General features: G+C 38.8%; 1 protein-coding gene across 7 annotated transcripts in view; it reads left to right on the forward strand.

Annotated features, from left to right (window-relative positions):
• SYK (spleen associated tyrosine kinase) overlaps window positions 1-14,534 on the forward strand; it is a 54,178-nt gene that overhangs the window by 27,079 nt on the left and 12,565 nt on the right. For 3 of the 7 annotated variants that reach the window (XM_026082921.1, XM_026082923.1, XM_026082922.1), the window contains exons 4-8: window positions 5,302-5,440; window positions 6,337-6,418; window positions 6,814-6,863; window positions 8,558-8,587; window positions 11,790-11,858. In XM_026082921.1, the coding sequence (XP_025938706.1) occupies window positions 5,302-5,440; window positions 6,337-6,418; window positions 6,814-6,863; window positions 8,558-8,587; window positions 11,790-11,858 (370 nt within the window). The remainder of the gene's footprint in view (window positions 1-5,301; window positions 5,441-6,336; window positions 6,419-6,813; window positions 6,864-8,557; window positions 8,588-11,789; window positions 11,859-14,534) is intronic. The other 4 variants (XM_026082925.1, XM_026082924.1, XM_026082927.1 and 1 more) reach the window with 2 other exon arrangements.

Raw genomic sequence — 14,534 nt, forward strand, 5'->3', positions numbered from 1 at the left:
AAAGATGACAAGACTAGTTCAGACCATTAATATGTCTCACAGCACTACTCATCATGGCATCTCATGACCTTTAGAGACCAAGCTGTCTTTTATATGTCACACTAGTTAACACTGGTAACACCATTTCAAAGTAACAAGCTCTGAAGTGCAGTTGTCCCTAAGAATTTGCTTGTCTTTTTTTTTCTTTTTTTTTCTTTTTTAAGTCTGTGGTGCTGATACATGTAGCAGTCTATATTTGAATTACTCTTACCATCTTTTCCTAGGCATCTCCCACCGCCAGAGAGCTTACCAAGCTAGGTGGACCGTTTACTAAGCTCACAGAGCCTTTTTTTATGTACATCTATCCTTATTATGTGTGTATCCGTGAATAGGACTGGGCATTGCTGACATCAGACATGAGCAGAATAATCCTACTAAACGTGACCTTAATTCAGGGACCTTAATTAATGATGAAGGTTATCTTCAAAATGCCAAGAAGTCTGTAGGCTTAGAAGATGACCGTAAGAATTTTCCAAGGTAAATGGCGAAATACAGCCTGTGCACCATGTTGCTGGAGGTGCTGTGTCCCCACAATGACCGCAGCTCTTTGGGAGAGCTGTTTATTGATCTGCAGTAGGGCGTGTGTGACTTGCAGAGGGCTGTGGCTTCTCAGGGCTAGCTCTGCACTGTGTGCTTTGGTGGCGGAGCTCAGTCAGAGTTGTGAAGAAAGAATATGATCCCTGACCGAGCTAGCTACTGAGAAAAGGCCCTGTTGCAGGTGCAGTTATACAGAAAAGCTGTGTATTTGGGTTTGGGGGCAGCATAGCATATTTTGCTGGCAGGGGAGCACCACCAAAATAGGCTACAGTGATGCAGTCTTGCTCATTAAGGTGTTTCATCATTGTAGTACATTGACTGTGTAGTGCAGCACAATAGTCTTATCAAGAGATCAAATTTTAGGCTGCAACATAGATAGTGACAGCGCGCAGCCGAGCTACCTCTTGAATTCTGTAGTGTGCTGGCGTTTCTGAAACAGTTTTGAGCGCGATCCCAAAGAGGAGAGAAATGATGATGTGCATGAAGACTGCAGTCAATCCATTTTCTCCCTTGTATGATCCTATTACGGATGGCACTGAATTCATTCCTTATCGCCCTCAAACTTTCCATGTTCAGTGTGCTGCTGATCCTCGAAGAGATAATGAATAGCCATGCCGTAAATAACATTGCAAGAAAGATGCACCTAAGGGCAGACAAGTAGGCGAAGGCTGGAGCTTGAGGAGGAGTTGGGAACGTCAGTATTTTGGCATGAAGGAAGTTGTCACTGAGCAGGGAAAGTAGGGCCAAAAACTTTCTCACACCCTTGGATTCAGGAGTGGGATTACTTTAACACCATTCCTAAAGCTATCATTTTGCCAGTTGGTTTCCTTTATTATTCTCCACTGCAGAATGCTGTGGCATTCTTTTTTCTATACAGTCAATGAACCATGTTGTAATTGAATTTTTTTTTTACCCTCAGGGATTTTTTCCTTTAGAAAGAAAGGGATCATTTGGCTCTTAACTTGGAAGTAAAGAAAATTGAAGTGGAGTCCTTTTTGATTCCAAGCAAAAATAGAGATTTTACCAAAATAAAGAATGAATAGTTATTTGCAGAGCCTGTAATGATACTCCAAATAGTTATTGGTTGCTATTTGGGTTACAGTCATAAAAGCATACGAAATAGCCACAGATGGCATGAAAATTAAAATCAATGACTAAACCTTTTTTCATTGCATCATGTAACACTTCGGGTTTCTCAGTTTTTTGAAAAACTGCTGTTTTAAAACGTATGTATTGGAAAACTTAGATACCTTGGTGCTTGTCTTTAGTATGTCTGTGAACCCAGACTTGCTCTCAGTGAAAGCGTTCACATTTTTAGATTAATCTCAGTGGATGAAAGGACATTGTTTATTTCTTGGTGTCTGTTATCTTCATGGTTTTTTTTTTTTCCTGTACTTCCCTAGCTCTGTGCAATGGTATAAGATGGAAGAGTGGATGGTGTTTCACTGGTAGCTACCTTCCTTGCCAAAATGTTTTTTTTCTTTTCTTTCAAGTCTGTAGCTTTTTTTTTAATTAAGAGTTTTAGTTATCACTTTGTATCAATGCTGTGCTTCATTGCAGAGCACATTTAAAGTACATTGTGCAGTTGGAATTTTTTTTCTCTCATTGTTCCCCAAATGATTAATTTTCATAGGCTGAAACGTGCATATACAGAGAGAGCCCCCAAATCTAACATGATGACCCTAGTAACACTGCCAGCACCATCATGAGATGTGAAGAGCGTGCTGATTTTCGTTCAAACAGGTTTCAGTTTATAAACTTTCAGTTTGAGCAGCCTTATTCTTTGATTCCGTTTTTCTACACCAATAATTAAGTACTTGATACTATATCCTTAGCTGGAGTTCTCGAGGGCTAACTTAACCTAGAAAGCCATTATCACAGATTACAACGCCAAAATGAACTTGTGAAACCTAGCCTCTGACAATCTATGTCAGCAGAGACAGCAAAAATTTTGGTTTGGATTGTGACAGTAAGTTCTGTGGGCAGGCTTTTAGGACCAGTAAGTCTCCGATTGCCAAAAGCAGGGCTTGGGTGATCATTTGGCTACTGTTTAAAAGCTCTTGACGCTTCTGCTCTTCAGTCACTTTTTGAAAGATGGCAGGAGCTCCTGCTGCTGTATTTGGTAGGGATCCAAATTGTGCTGGAGTTGACAGGGCACAACTTGAGAAAACACCTCCTGGATCACAACCCCAAAAGAGCAAGGCTCCTCTGGACCCTGGTCAAGCAAAGGCGTTAGACGTGAGATTTTTTTGTACGTGCAGTGAGAGATCTGTCAGACAGAAGTTGCCGTGACTGTGAACTCCGGATGTCTTCAGAGTTAGGTAGCTGTTGAGTGGGAGGGAAGGAGGAGCTCAGAAATGCAACTATAACCTTACCAACTTGAATTCTGCCTAAATCCTGCACTGGATACTCACAGGGTTGTCTGGATCTGTGCCGTGGTCCTAAGAAATCAGGACTCTGTTCTCCCATTGATGTCTGTACTCTAAGAAATGTTCAGAGTACCTCCTGCAGTAGTAACAACTGCTGCAAATGGGAATCGGTTTCAGCAGAGCTAATCATATTTGAGCCGCTGTTTCTCCCTGTGAATCAAGAAGGAAACTTGTTGCTGGGAAACTGTATATTGCATTTTTATAATCTTATATGCGCTTTATTCTGAGGAGAGGTCTGAATTCAAGGAAATGGCATTCATTTGTGTTTCAGAGACAATGCTCACTATTCTGAAAATACTTTTCTAAATCTTGTTTGCTGAAAAGCAAGTCAGAGGAAGACAAAGTAAAAGTTATTCTTCATTTCAGCAGAACCTGCTGCTCTCCACTGGTCAGTCAGCACAGGAAATCAGCATGCTCAGAAAATACCTGCTTGTTGTGAAAAACCACAAGGTGTTTCAAGTTGCTGTAGAGGCACTAGACAAGATGCTTTGGTTTCAGAAAAAAATAACTCTACTTTCCTCTTCCTTTGGCCAGTGTCCTGTTCACATCTTAGGCAATGAGAATCACTCTGCTTGAAAAAGAGTTGCATGAGTAGTGCAGATGAAACAAACCCTGGTTTAGTTTAGCCTTGAGTAGTCAGCTGAGGAGCAGAATGCAATGCCCTCCTCGGCAGTCTCTGGAGATGCGATGCCAAGCAGTAATATTGCACCAGCAAAGCATCCCAACACCATAGTGAGAGTACCCTGCTATATTTTTTTTCAGGGCTTTTGAAAAATTATTCAGTGTGTTGTAGCCTCATTGTAGTAGTTACCCATGTTATTTGGTGTGATGTTGCTCAGTTTTCTGTAGGTGATAACTGCTGATGCATATAATGATGGCTAATCTCAGTTTTCATGTGAAATCTGAAAACTGCTTGACAGATAAAGTTGGTCCCAAAGGTCTTTCTTCTTGCCAAAAACCTTGAGTTTTGAAAACAGTTTTCTCAAACCTTGCTGAGAGGTCCTTTGAACGTTTCCTTGAGGGAGAGTGAAATTTGGGTTCAGCTGATTTGGGGACTTTAAACATTTACTGAGCTGCCCAATTCCCTGGAGAATTGCAGGAGATCAGTGGTTGAGTGGGTCACCCCCTGGCATGTCTGGGGCTCTGAAGGCCCTGCCTCATCAGTGTTGCATGCTGCTGGCAAAGTGGGAAGCATAAAGAGAAGGGAAGGTGAACTCAATGGAAAGTGAGTGGCTCTCTGTCAACGCTGGAACAAGAAATGTTTCATTGTTGCTGAATCTGGGCTTTTCAGAAGAAAAACCTATCACTCCAGAAGACTTCCGGCTAACTCTCTTGCCATCTCTCTGTCAGCAGCAACTGAACACAGGCAACTCGAGTTAAAAACAAAAGTCTACTTTTTAACTGTAGAAATGCCAGGCCAACTATGATGGAGCTAGTAGCAAATTCCTACTCTGGGTCTAGTCACCAGAAGATGTCGACCTCAATGTGAGCTAGCCCTGAGGACATTTTAAACAACTGTGCAACCTGGCACAGGCGTTTCAGATATTGCTTCCAGATTTCCTGTTTTCCTACCATCCTGGTGCTTACAAATTTTAGGTGAGGTTTTATACTACACTCTGTGATGTCTTCCTGGTGAAATTTGGACCAGCTGCGTAACCCAGTGCCATATGAAATTTCATGTGAATTTTATGTGAAATCTATGACAATGTATTAATGTTAGAGAAATTACAAAATGACTACTTTACTTGTATTTCACATTACTTTCTTTTAGTATTTTATCTTTGCCCCTCACTGTCATCTGTGTGTTTCCATATAAAAGATAAAGGAGAGAAGTCTGGCCTTAATGTAGGCACTTATCTGTTGTTTTTAATTTTAGGTCAGTTGTAGAAGAGATTGAAGGAGAGCTACTTATGCGTGCYGGGTCTGGGTCTCTGACTTCCCTGGGCTTTGTAGACGTGGAGCACACAAGCCTTGATGTGCTTCCTAGCTCAGCGAGCACTTTGTGCGCTGCTGCTGCAGCTGCCTAGCAAAGAGCTCCGCATGGTGGATTTTCTGTTGTTGCCAGTTGCCCTTTGGGAGAAAAAAAAGAAACTTTAGGGAAGTCTCTCTGTAAGCAAACAATGCTAACAAAATTAAATGAAAGGTTTAACAAAATGTCCTCAAAAGTTGCAGTGCAGATTTTGCCTTGTTTCTTACTTGGAAAGCTTATAGGAAAAAGTGATGTAAAAAAAAATCTTTATCCCCAAAGCTCATTGTTAGTAAAGAGTAACTCTGAAAATCTCTCTTCTTCTTACAGAATCAGAGAAAGGGACAGCAATGGTTCCTATGCTCTGTGTCTGCTCAATGACGGAAAAGTACTGCATTATCGTATTGACAGAGATAAGACAGGAAAGCTCTCCATACCAGATGGAAAAAGATTTGACACCCTTTGGCAGGTCTGTTAAATTTGAATCACTTGGGTATCTGTCATCATGTTTCTATATAACCCACTTAGGCAGTTTGTTTTACTTTGCTGTGCATCAACAATCTTTAGCTAAATACCAACATGTTTTGGTGCGTTATTTGTCATATGTTTCCAACATTTTGTGTGTTTTATACATGAAGAGAATCTGTGTTAATATAGAAAGTTATGTAAATGTACAGATTTTAATCATTTTTAAATGTGTTGTTGCAGCTTGGCTTAGTTTAAAATTGCTGTAATTATTATTCAGTGAACTGATTGTTCCCTAGAATGGAAGACCATTTGCATTTGTAAGTGACTGTATTCGATAATAGCTATGTAAGGTACAGTCTTTCACTAATGTCCTTTATGATAGCAAGAAATAGGATTCTAGGAAGCACAAAGGTTTAGGATGCTGTACACACACTGCACTCCTTAGCTTTGAAGTTCCCTAGCTTGTTGGCTGAATAAGCATAGTCTGCTAAGGGTTAGCACCAAAATATGGCTGAATCTTGGCCCATCTTTATTAAAAAAAAGGGGGGGGAAGGGAAACAAGGAAGAGGGAAATCAGAGGTATAAAAAGAAGTGGTTTGCTCAGAGTTACAAAAGTTGTTTAGTAGCAGAACCAGGCACAGCACACTGAGTCACAGAAATCCTGTTCCTTAGGTTCAGCCGCATGGTTACCTCAAAAGCCTACACCTCTGTTAGAGAGAACTAAAGATGAGATAAGAGAATGTGCACTGAAGATCTGCTTTATGTCCAGTTCATTTGTTGTGATATATACCAATTACTGTACATGTGCACACAATTTTAAAGAAGCAGTTTATTTAATTATACCTATGTTGCCTTTTCATCTCTCTCTCTCTTTTTTTTTCCCTCTCATTTTGATAGTTAGTTGAACATTATTCATACAAACCAGATGGATTGTTAAGGGTTCTTACCATTCCTTGTCCAAGACTTGGCTCAGAAAATGGTGAGTTATTCCTATTATTTGCATATTATATTCCTGTTATGTGCATTTTTTCCACTTTCCAGGCAGGTGGGTGCAGATTACTGTAGATTTAAATTAAAGTTGATATAAGATTATAAAAATTCCCTCTGTCTTTCTGGCCAGATAGCAGTGCCATGCTGAGAGAGGATAGGCCTTTACTTCTCCACTCCTTTGAATCATTACTAAGGCACTGCACATATTTTGCCTCTGTGGCATTAAATCCCAAACATGGGAGACAAAAGCAAAGAAGACAGGCCAGCAGAAGCATTGCAATATGATTTAAAAACTAGAAARTTGACCCCCAATGTAAAATTAGTTGTTTTTACAGTACGTTTACCATCTTGCTCAGTACCTTTCTGTATTTGGCTCCTTTGCAGATAGTATCATTTTTGACACTCGTCCTCCACCTCCTGGAGCCCCTCTTAAGGTAAGAATAGGTTGTGGTATAGCAGTAATGTTAATTTTAGAAGGCTTGATCTTATGCAATGCTCTAGGAATCCTAATGCATGGATATCACTGCAGCAGTGAATTTATTTTCTAGGGACTGTTAAATAAGCAATAGGTAGAAAAGAATAAGTTTAAAATATTCTAGCATGGTTGATCCTTTCATCAGTTTTGCACTGAGCTACTCAGCATTTAATTCTGTGAATGTGTTTTATACTCATAATGTATGTGAAAATCAGTATTTTTCATATGCAAAATGACTCCTTGAACGAGATTTGATTAAAAAGTTTTGGTTAAAGAGTTTGGGCTAAAACTATGGAAAAGTATTACAGTGTTTTCACTGATTTGAGCTTTACCTGTGTGTATTGCAAAGAAAAAAAATCCTTTCTGTCGTTAAATGATCACTGTAGTCATAGGAAGTATTATCTCCGGAGGCATAGAGGGAGACTTTCAAAGGAAGAGTTTCAAAGATGGGAGAAAAGGGCAGCAGTAATACATTAAAGCTGGTGGAAACCACAGTCCTCTTAGTGAAGAGCCACCTGAGGCATGGTACAAAACACCATCTCATTCAGTTATAGCTGGCCTAATCCAAAATAGGGAGTTTAACTTAATCGTTTCATCTCTCCCAGAACAGTCTAATCATCTAGGCTGTTAAGTCATCTAGGTGCTTCTCTGCTATTGATGCCATCCCACATTATAGAAACAGATGTTTTAGTTCAAATAAACCAATTACACTTATTTTAGTTCTCTGAGTCCCCACAGGCCCCTTGAGCAACCATTTTCATGCCCCCCAGTTTCTGAAAATCGGGTGCCTTTTAAAATCATTGGAAATTACACACCAAAAACCATTGGAAGTTACCTACCCAAAATCATTGTCCTTTTTTAAAATGTTGTGTCAAGGTTTGGGTCTGAGTCATTTACAAAGACAAAGCTGAAGTTTAAGCACATCAGACTGCATGCACGCCATCTACACACAAAGTTGTAGTGACAAGCATTTTCAGTGTAGGAATATTACATACGTGTTAGGTTATCCAGAGAAATTCTGCACTTTAAACACAAATGAAAAGTAAATGCATGAAATCCTTAAAAATCTTACTTTAGGTATTTAAATTTCTCAAAGAAGTAGCCATTCATCTGACTAAACTGACTGGTGTTTAGGACTGTGTAATGAAAGAAAATGGGGCAAACTTCTCTTTTTCATCAGTGCCATTGCAGTTATACCTCCCCAGTTGTTCACAGTGCTTTACAGATGAAAGACTTGGTCCTGCAAACAGGGTGCAATTAATTCTGACTAATGTTAATAATCTCGTATGAAACAGCTCACTTGAGGCAAATTTTGGAGGAAGAGACACGTACCTGTCCACATGTCGCTTTATCCCAGAAGTGTCTCAAAGTGGTGGAATGACTTTCCACCAGTAAGTGCCTGTTTCTTTCTATTGAGAAGCAGTCCAGGTGATTAGCCAAGACTAAATGCCTCGTTTTTAGGTAGCTGCAGTTAAGTGAGATTAATGAGTGAGGTAGTTGACTTAAATACGCTTCTTCATGGGAACAGTTTTACACACAGCCTTTAGTGTTTTCAGGATTGATAATCTGTTCAGTAGATTTAAGACTTGTCGTGATGGATAAAAGGAAAAGCACTTTCTTAAAACTGAAATCTGAATTCTGTTGTTTCTTTAGGAGTTCTTGAAAACAAATCTGCTCTCAAAGGTATTTTCATATAGTATAAAGATAAAAATATGAAGTGGAAAATTTTTAATTAATATTACTATTTATGGAGCTCAAAGACTTCAGGTAACACTGCTAGGTTCTCATGTATTAACACATTTGTGCAAAAACAGTAACTCTTTAGCTAAGACCACTCATACAGCTGTTCTTGTACATAGAGCTTGAAATTCAGGTGAATTCAGACTGCAAAACCAGAAATGCATCCTGAGAAGAATGAATAAAAACAACAGAGCCTTATGTCGAAGGTGTACAGTCTATCTTCACATTTCCTACACCATCACAATTAAGATTTAAGTCTAAAATTAAAGAGTTTCTGACATTCCTGAAGCTCTGCATCTTTTTGGTTGTACAAAACGGACTGCAGAAATGTGTGAAAACAGAATTGGGATTCAAATTGATTGTGATGAGTTAGAGAAATGGCCTGGAAAAGAAAACAGGGTGAAATTCAGTAGGAACAAGTGCAAGATACTGCACTTCTAATAATCAACTGCAGAATGTGGGCCAGGGAGCAGCAGCCACTTTTCAGAGCATGTGGGGCCTGTAGTGGATCAGAACAGCAACAGGAATCATCAAACCAGTATCATCACGCTGTTACAAAAAAAGGAAGCATCATGAGTGCTTCCAGTTGTTCACCATTAGTACAGTCTCAGCTGGAATACCTTCTCCGTTTTTTGGCACTGCACTTCTAGAAAAATGTTGTCCGACTGGTGAGAATCCAGGTCAAAGCAACAAGAATGGTCATGACTTATGAGAAAAGATTGCTTAGAATAAAGAAGGAAAATTGAGGGACTAGAGGGGCAGAACACAATTAACTGCTGAAAAAAGGAAGGGGAATGGTCTGTTCGAATTCCTCAACCTGGCTAGGAGAAGTAGTAATGGCTTTAAATGACAGCAAGAAAAGTTCAGGCTAAACGTAAGGAAAATCTCCCTGAGAGTTGAGTGGTAATGAAGCACTGAAATAAGTCCTTTGGAGAGACAGTGAAGGCCTTTGGAGGCCATTACAAGCAGGTTAGATGGCCATCAAGAATGATGCAGCAGACCTTTCTAGTAGCAGAGAGACAATCTAATAATTTCTGATGTTCCCATGCAGCCCAGTTTTTCAATGATTTTATGATGTATTCATACCTGAAATAGGCTGGCGAGAAATTCCAAAGCCTTAGTGGAGAACATGCCCAAAATCTCAAGTTGCTTTGAAGATAAGAAGGTGGATGACCAGTGTAGAAATATCATTTGCTGGACGATATGCAGAGTGGACCGTCTATCCAGCTAATATAACTCCAAACTGTTAGCTCCTGAGGGCTTGGACTACAATTTACAACTTCAGGAAAGTGATTTTTGTAGTATTTGCTAATGTTCCAAGAACAAACAAAGAATATTACTGTTTCCCAGAATGCGACCAAAGGCTGCCAGGCAAGATTCCAGAGTTGCTGGTCTTGTCACCTTCCCTGTCATCTAGACATCTCCTTTGCAGTGATTCTGATATGCCTCGTCAGCAAAGGAACAACCTTGTGTTGGAAGTCTGTATAGGAGATGCCTTCTCCATACAGAACGTGGAGACTAATTCCATAATATTTCTGTCAGCAGTGCCGTATGTGGGTTAGGATTTTTCTTGCCTTTCACCCAGAGGCTCCATAACTTGATTTAAGGTGACTTTGATCCCCTCTGACTTTGGAGGGGGTTTTTTTCTCCCCGCACATCATCCCAAAAGTATTTAAACCTGGAGACCAGTTTTTGATATGAGCCTAAAATCAGCTGTTGACATTGCAGTGAAGCTGCAAACGTCAGGGCATTCTCTTGAATTCTCTGTTCAATTATTCCAGTATTTTATTTGTTTACCAGATAGTATTAACATACTCAAACCCTATGAGTACAGCCTCAGTTTAGATTGGTACTATTACAGTCCTTTTTTAGCTTTTAAAATATTCCTCTTAGAATGCATTTGTAGTTCTAATATAATCATTTGAGTTAAGCATTATTGCTGTCAAGACGGTACAGATAGCTGCAAGGTCAAGCATTAGGAGTTACTGTTGCCAGAAAAGTATAATGAATGATATTCACCATGTGCAAAAGATCAGTTAACCTCTTAGAGGATTTATTTGTTGCAAAATGATAGCTAGTAAGCGCTCTGGGATTCTTTTATTCCCATATGGAAAGAGCATTTCATGTGGTAAAAGAAAAAAGCAGATTCAGTAAGCTGTTTCAATATGTGGTATCTGAATTTTGATATCACAGCTATGAAGACTTGTCAAATGTCAAAAAAGTTTCTGTTCTTCCAGCAAGAATAGGAACTGTAGGGTTATGCTTGATGTTTTAAAACAAAAAATGTTTTTTTGTATGTGAAATCAGTTTTTTAAAGGAAAGCTGGGAAAAACACCGTGCCTATCCATTAGTAAATTATCTTTATATTTAAAAAAGTCCAAATGGGATTATTTAAAAATTTCTAACATCTAAATGTAAGTCAGATCAAAGACTGTTTAATGTGTCTGAAAAGTGGGGTCAGATTATAATTTTAGCCTGAGCATCAGCCTAAATGCTTGGTCACTACAGTGCTGCATCAAAATCTTAGTTAGGCAGGTATGGTCTCTCAGTGACCCTTAGAAATGCTAATTAATTATGTTAAATTAATGTATTTCTGTAGAATGTATTTGCATTTCATTTAAAGGTATCTTTATTCAGAACACAAGTGCACTTGTAAAATCCAGAGCCTGTTCATTTTTGTTTGAAATGACTGTCTGTTTATGTGCTTTTTGCTTCAATAACCACATTATGTTTGTTGTAAAATCAAGGTATGCTTCAAATCCTGCTTGGCACATTAGTCTTTCTCAACAGACTAAGGTTATTATCTGATTTACATTGCTAAATATGTTTCATTGGGACTAAAATTCAATAATGGAAACAAAAGAAACTCACTGTATAAGAGAGCCAGGGAAAGGGCAACGCGCTTGAATTTAAAAACTGCCTCAAGGTATATCTACAGATTCAAAGTGGTTTGAGAGTAATGTAGTTTAAAGAAAATTTAGTATTAAAATTTCACATAGTACTTTTCATCTTAAATGTACTTGCAGGCATAAACAAGAGAAGGATTGGGAGTGTTTTGTTCTTGTTTACTACATCTGTTTTATAAAGTACCTCTGGCTATTTTCCTGACACATTTACTGTTCCTCTTTGACATTGTGGTTTCTAGAGTTGGGCAAGAGGTGGAATTATCTCAAGACTCAAATCGTACACCTTTCCAAAGGCTGGCAGCAAAAAGGTGCATCATACAGTCTTTTTAGGTTTTTGATTGAGTTAAAAGGACTTACACTTGGCTAATTTCCCTTCTTTTTTTCCCTTTGGCTTGCTGATATTAAATGTCTGTCCTGACTACTAACAATCAGATTGTGAAGATTTTATAATCTTTCTGCTTCTTTCCTAACCATATGCATAATCATGGCCTTGATTTTATAGAATTAAAGCAGTGGCTTTAAAGAAGTTGTAAAAGTTTGGGGGGGGGATATTTTTAAATAATTTCTCACATCCCAAAATATTACGCTGTTATCCACATGTCTGCAAATAACATGTAAGTGATAAAATGTACTTTTAAAAATGGTCCCTTATAGCAGAACAAAATGATACTTGTAGTGAGAACTATCACTCCTAATCAGAAAATTGGCTTGCTTAGTAGGCTATTAGTGAGCAGATTTAGGGAACGATGTATTCCTAACGATCACAAAATATATTTTTGCAGAACTTGTGTGCACAAATCTTGTTATGCATTGAAGTTAATTACGTTTAGGCTACTGTAGGTCATTGCAGGACTAAGCAGAAGGGGAGAGGTGACAAGAAGTCAAGGAGTCCAAGGGAGCTCAGTCCTGTATTATTGAGAGTGCTGCATGGCCAGTAAATGATGCTGCCCCGTAATCCACGTAGTTGTGAAGCATGTAATTAAGGGCTTTGTTTGCATGCTGAGAATAATGTGCGTGTCCCTGTTCCACCTGCGACTCTTTCATTTCGTTTATTTTTTTATTTCCATTTGCTCTTGAACAAAAACGAGCAGGCACAAGAAGCCCTAGAGGTACTGTTTGGAGTGGAAAGCTATGTTTGGTATTTACTGTATTTGATAATATTAGTAGATAACAATTACGCTTGTTTTTCATAAGTAACTTCAGTTCACTTGTATACTGAGGTACAGATAGTTGTTGACGTCCACACATCTTCCAAGGTCTTGCAGGACCTATGCTTCATTTTTAATGTGCTGTCCACAGGTATCAGTGCACAAACTTTGCTGTAATGCTGCTTCTCAGACAAGAGCGGTATTTTGTTTTTGTTCASAAAAATGAGTGCTGTGGGGTCTGAATTCTCCAGATGTGGATTGAAAAGGTTTGGTCACTGCCGTCTGTTCACCTGGTAAAGCCTGTGCTTCTCTCTGGTTGCTCTCTGCAATCGCCTGCTTGCTGCACAGAACAGACTGAAGCACGCTGGCAGAGAAAGACCGATCTTTTTAAGAAAGTATTTTTGGGAATCTGGTTTGGTCATCGTTTATGCACACTTACTCTGAACACTGAACCACACCGAATTATACACACTTCCAAGTTATAGCCCCTGAGCAAAAGGAAAGCTCAGCTATTACCATTTCCAACATTTGCCATCCCTTAACCCTAACTTGCAGAGTTTCCTTAAAACCGGCTTAGTTAGGAAGACAGTTACTTCTCAATATGTCAAAAACTTCCAGACAGTAAAAGGGGAAAATCATGCTGTTATATTTATTCAGACTAGGAAATTGGTTTTTTTCAAAGTTCACAAACTTGTTGGGTAGATCCTGGTTTAGCACCCAAATCAAAATATTTCCAGGTCCTTTACTCACTGATATGGAGTGGCAATTTAGATGACAATTTAAATGAACTGGTGCCACCTAGTGGCGATAAGAAGTCTTAGTCAAAGCTCAGTGAGTAGTTGGCTAATAAAATCGTCATGCTGCATTTTGGTAGGCAGTTTGGTTTAGTCAACGAAGAAGGTTTTATAGTCCTACATACACGTTTGGGTTATTACAAATCAGAATCATTGACATGAAAAGAAATCACACTTACTGTACTGATTGTCTTCGTAATAATAATCTTTACTATAAAAATGAGATTTAATTAGAACCAGGGAGAGCCATTTCATTCATATTTTAAAGTACCCACTAAGTGAATCTTGTTTTGAGTGTTGGAACTATGTGCTATCATACCTGCTCTGGTATTATCTTACTAAGGCCTTATCCATGGATAGATATAAATTCATTTCACTAGAAAGGTATCTTTGAGCCTATACAAACTCTCTGCCTCCTACTCTCCTCTCATTGTGGATACAGCTGTATTATTATAAAAGTGCTTACACCAGCATAGCCAACCCCTAACAAGGGGAAGGATAGCACATTTAGATTAACTAAACTGTGTGGACCTGAAAAGTTTAACCAATATTAATTAAACCCTAGCTGAAAAAATTCTGTGGATATGAAAACGGGTCAAGCACACACCATTTTAGGACAAGAATTTAAAATGACAGCCTGCCCAGTAGATTACTAGTAGGCATACCATGAGGTATCACACAGTATGTGCTGTTTTTAGCAGGTTCCTCTAGTGGACTCTTTTCTTATATTCCTTTTTAACTGGTAGAGCGAATCCATAATCATTTTATTCATTTGCTGCTTTTTGTAAGAATACCGTGACTAATCCTCTAGCCTATACACTGGTCGTATAAAGACAAAGCTCCCTTTGTCAGAAAAAGACCTGCAGAATTAAACTTGCTATTTTGAAAGCATAGGGCAGAAAATACTCTGGATTTAAATGCTAGTTAGATAAAAATGAAATTTTCTTGTATTATTAGCTAGACCACAGTACATGTAATGATACGCACCTCCTGCACCATTTCAAGACAGCTTCACTTGACTTCAGGAGAAAAATTTCAACCT

Source organism: Apteryx rowi, unplaced genomic scaffold (genome assembly GCF_003343035.1).
Source record: "Apteryx rowi isolate R43461 unplaced genomic scaffold, aptRow1 scaffold_598, whole genome shotgun sequence".
Classification (NCBI taxonomy): Eukaryota; Metazoa; Chordata; class Aves; order Apterygiformes; family Apterygidae; genus Apteryx; species Apteryx rowi.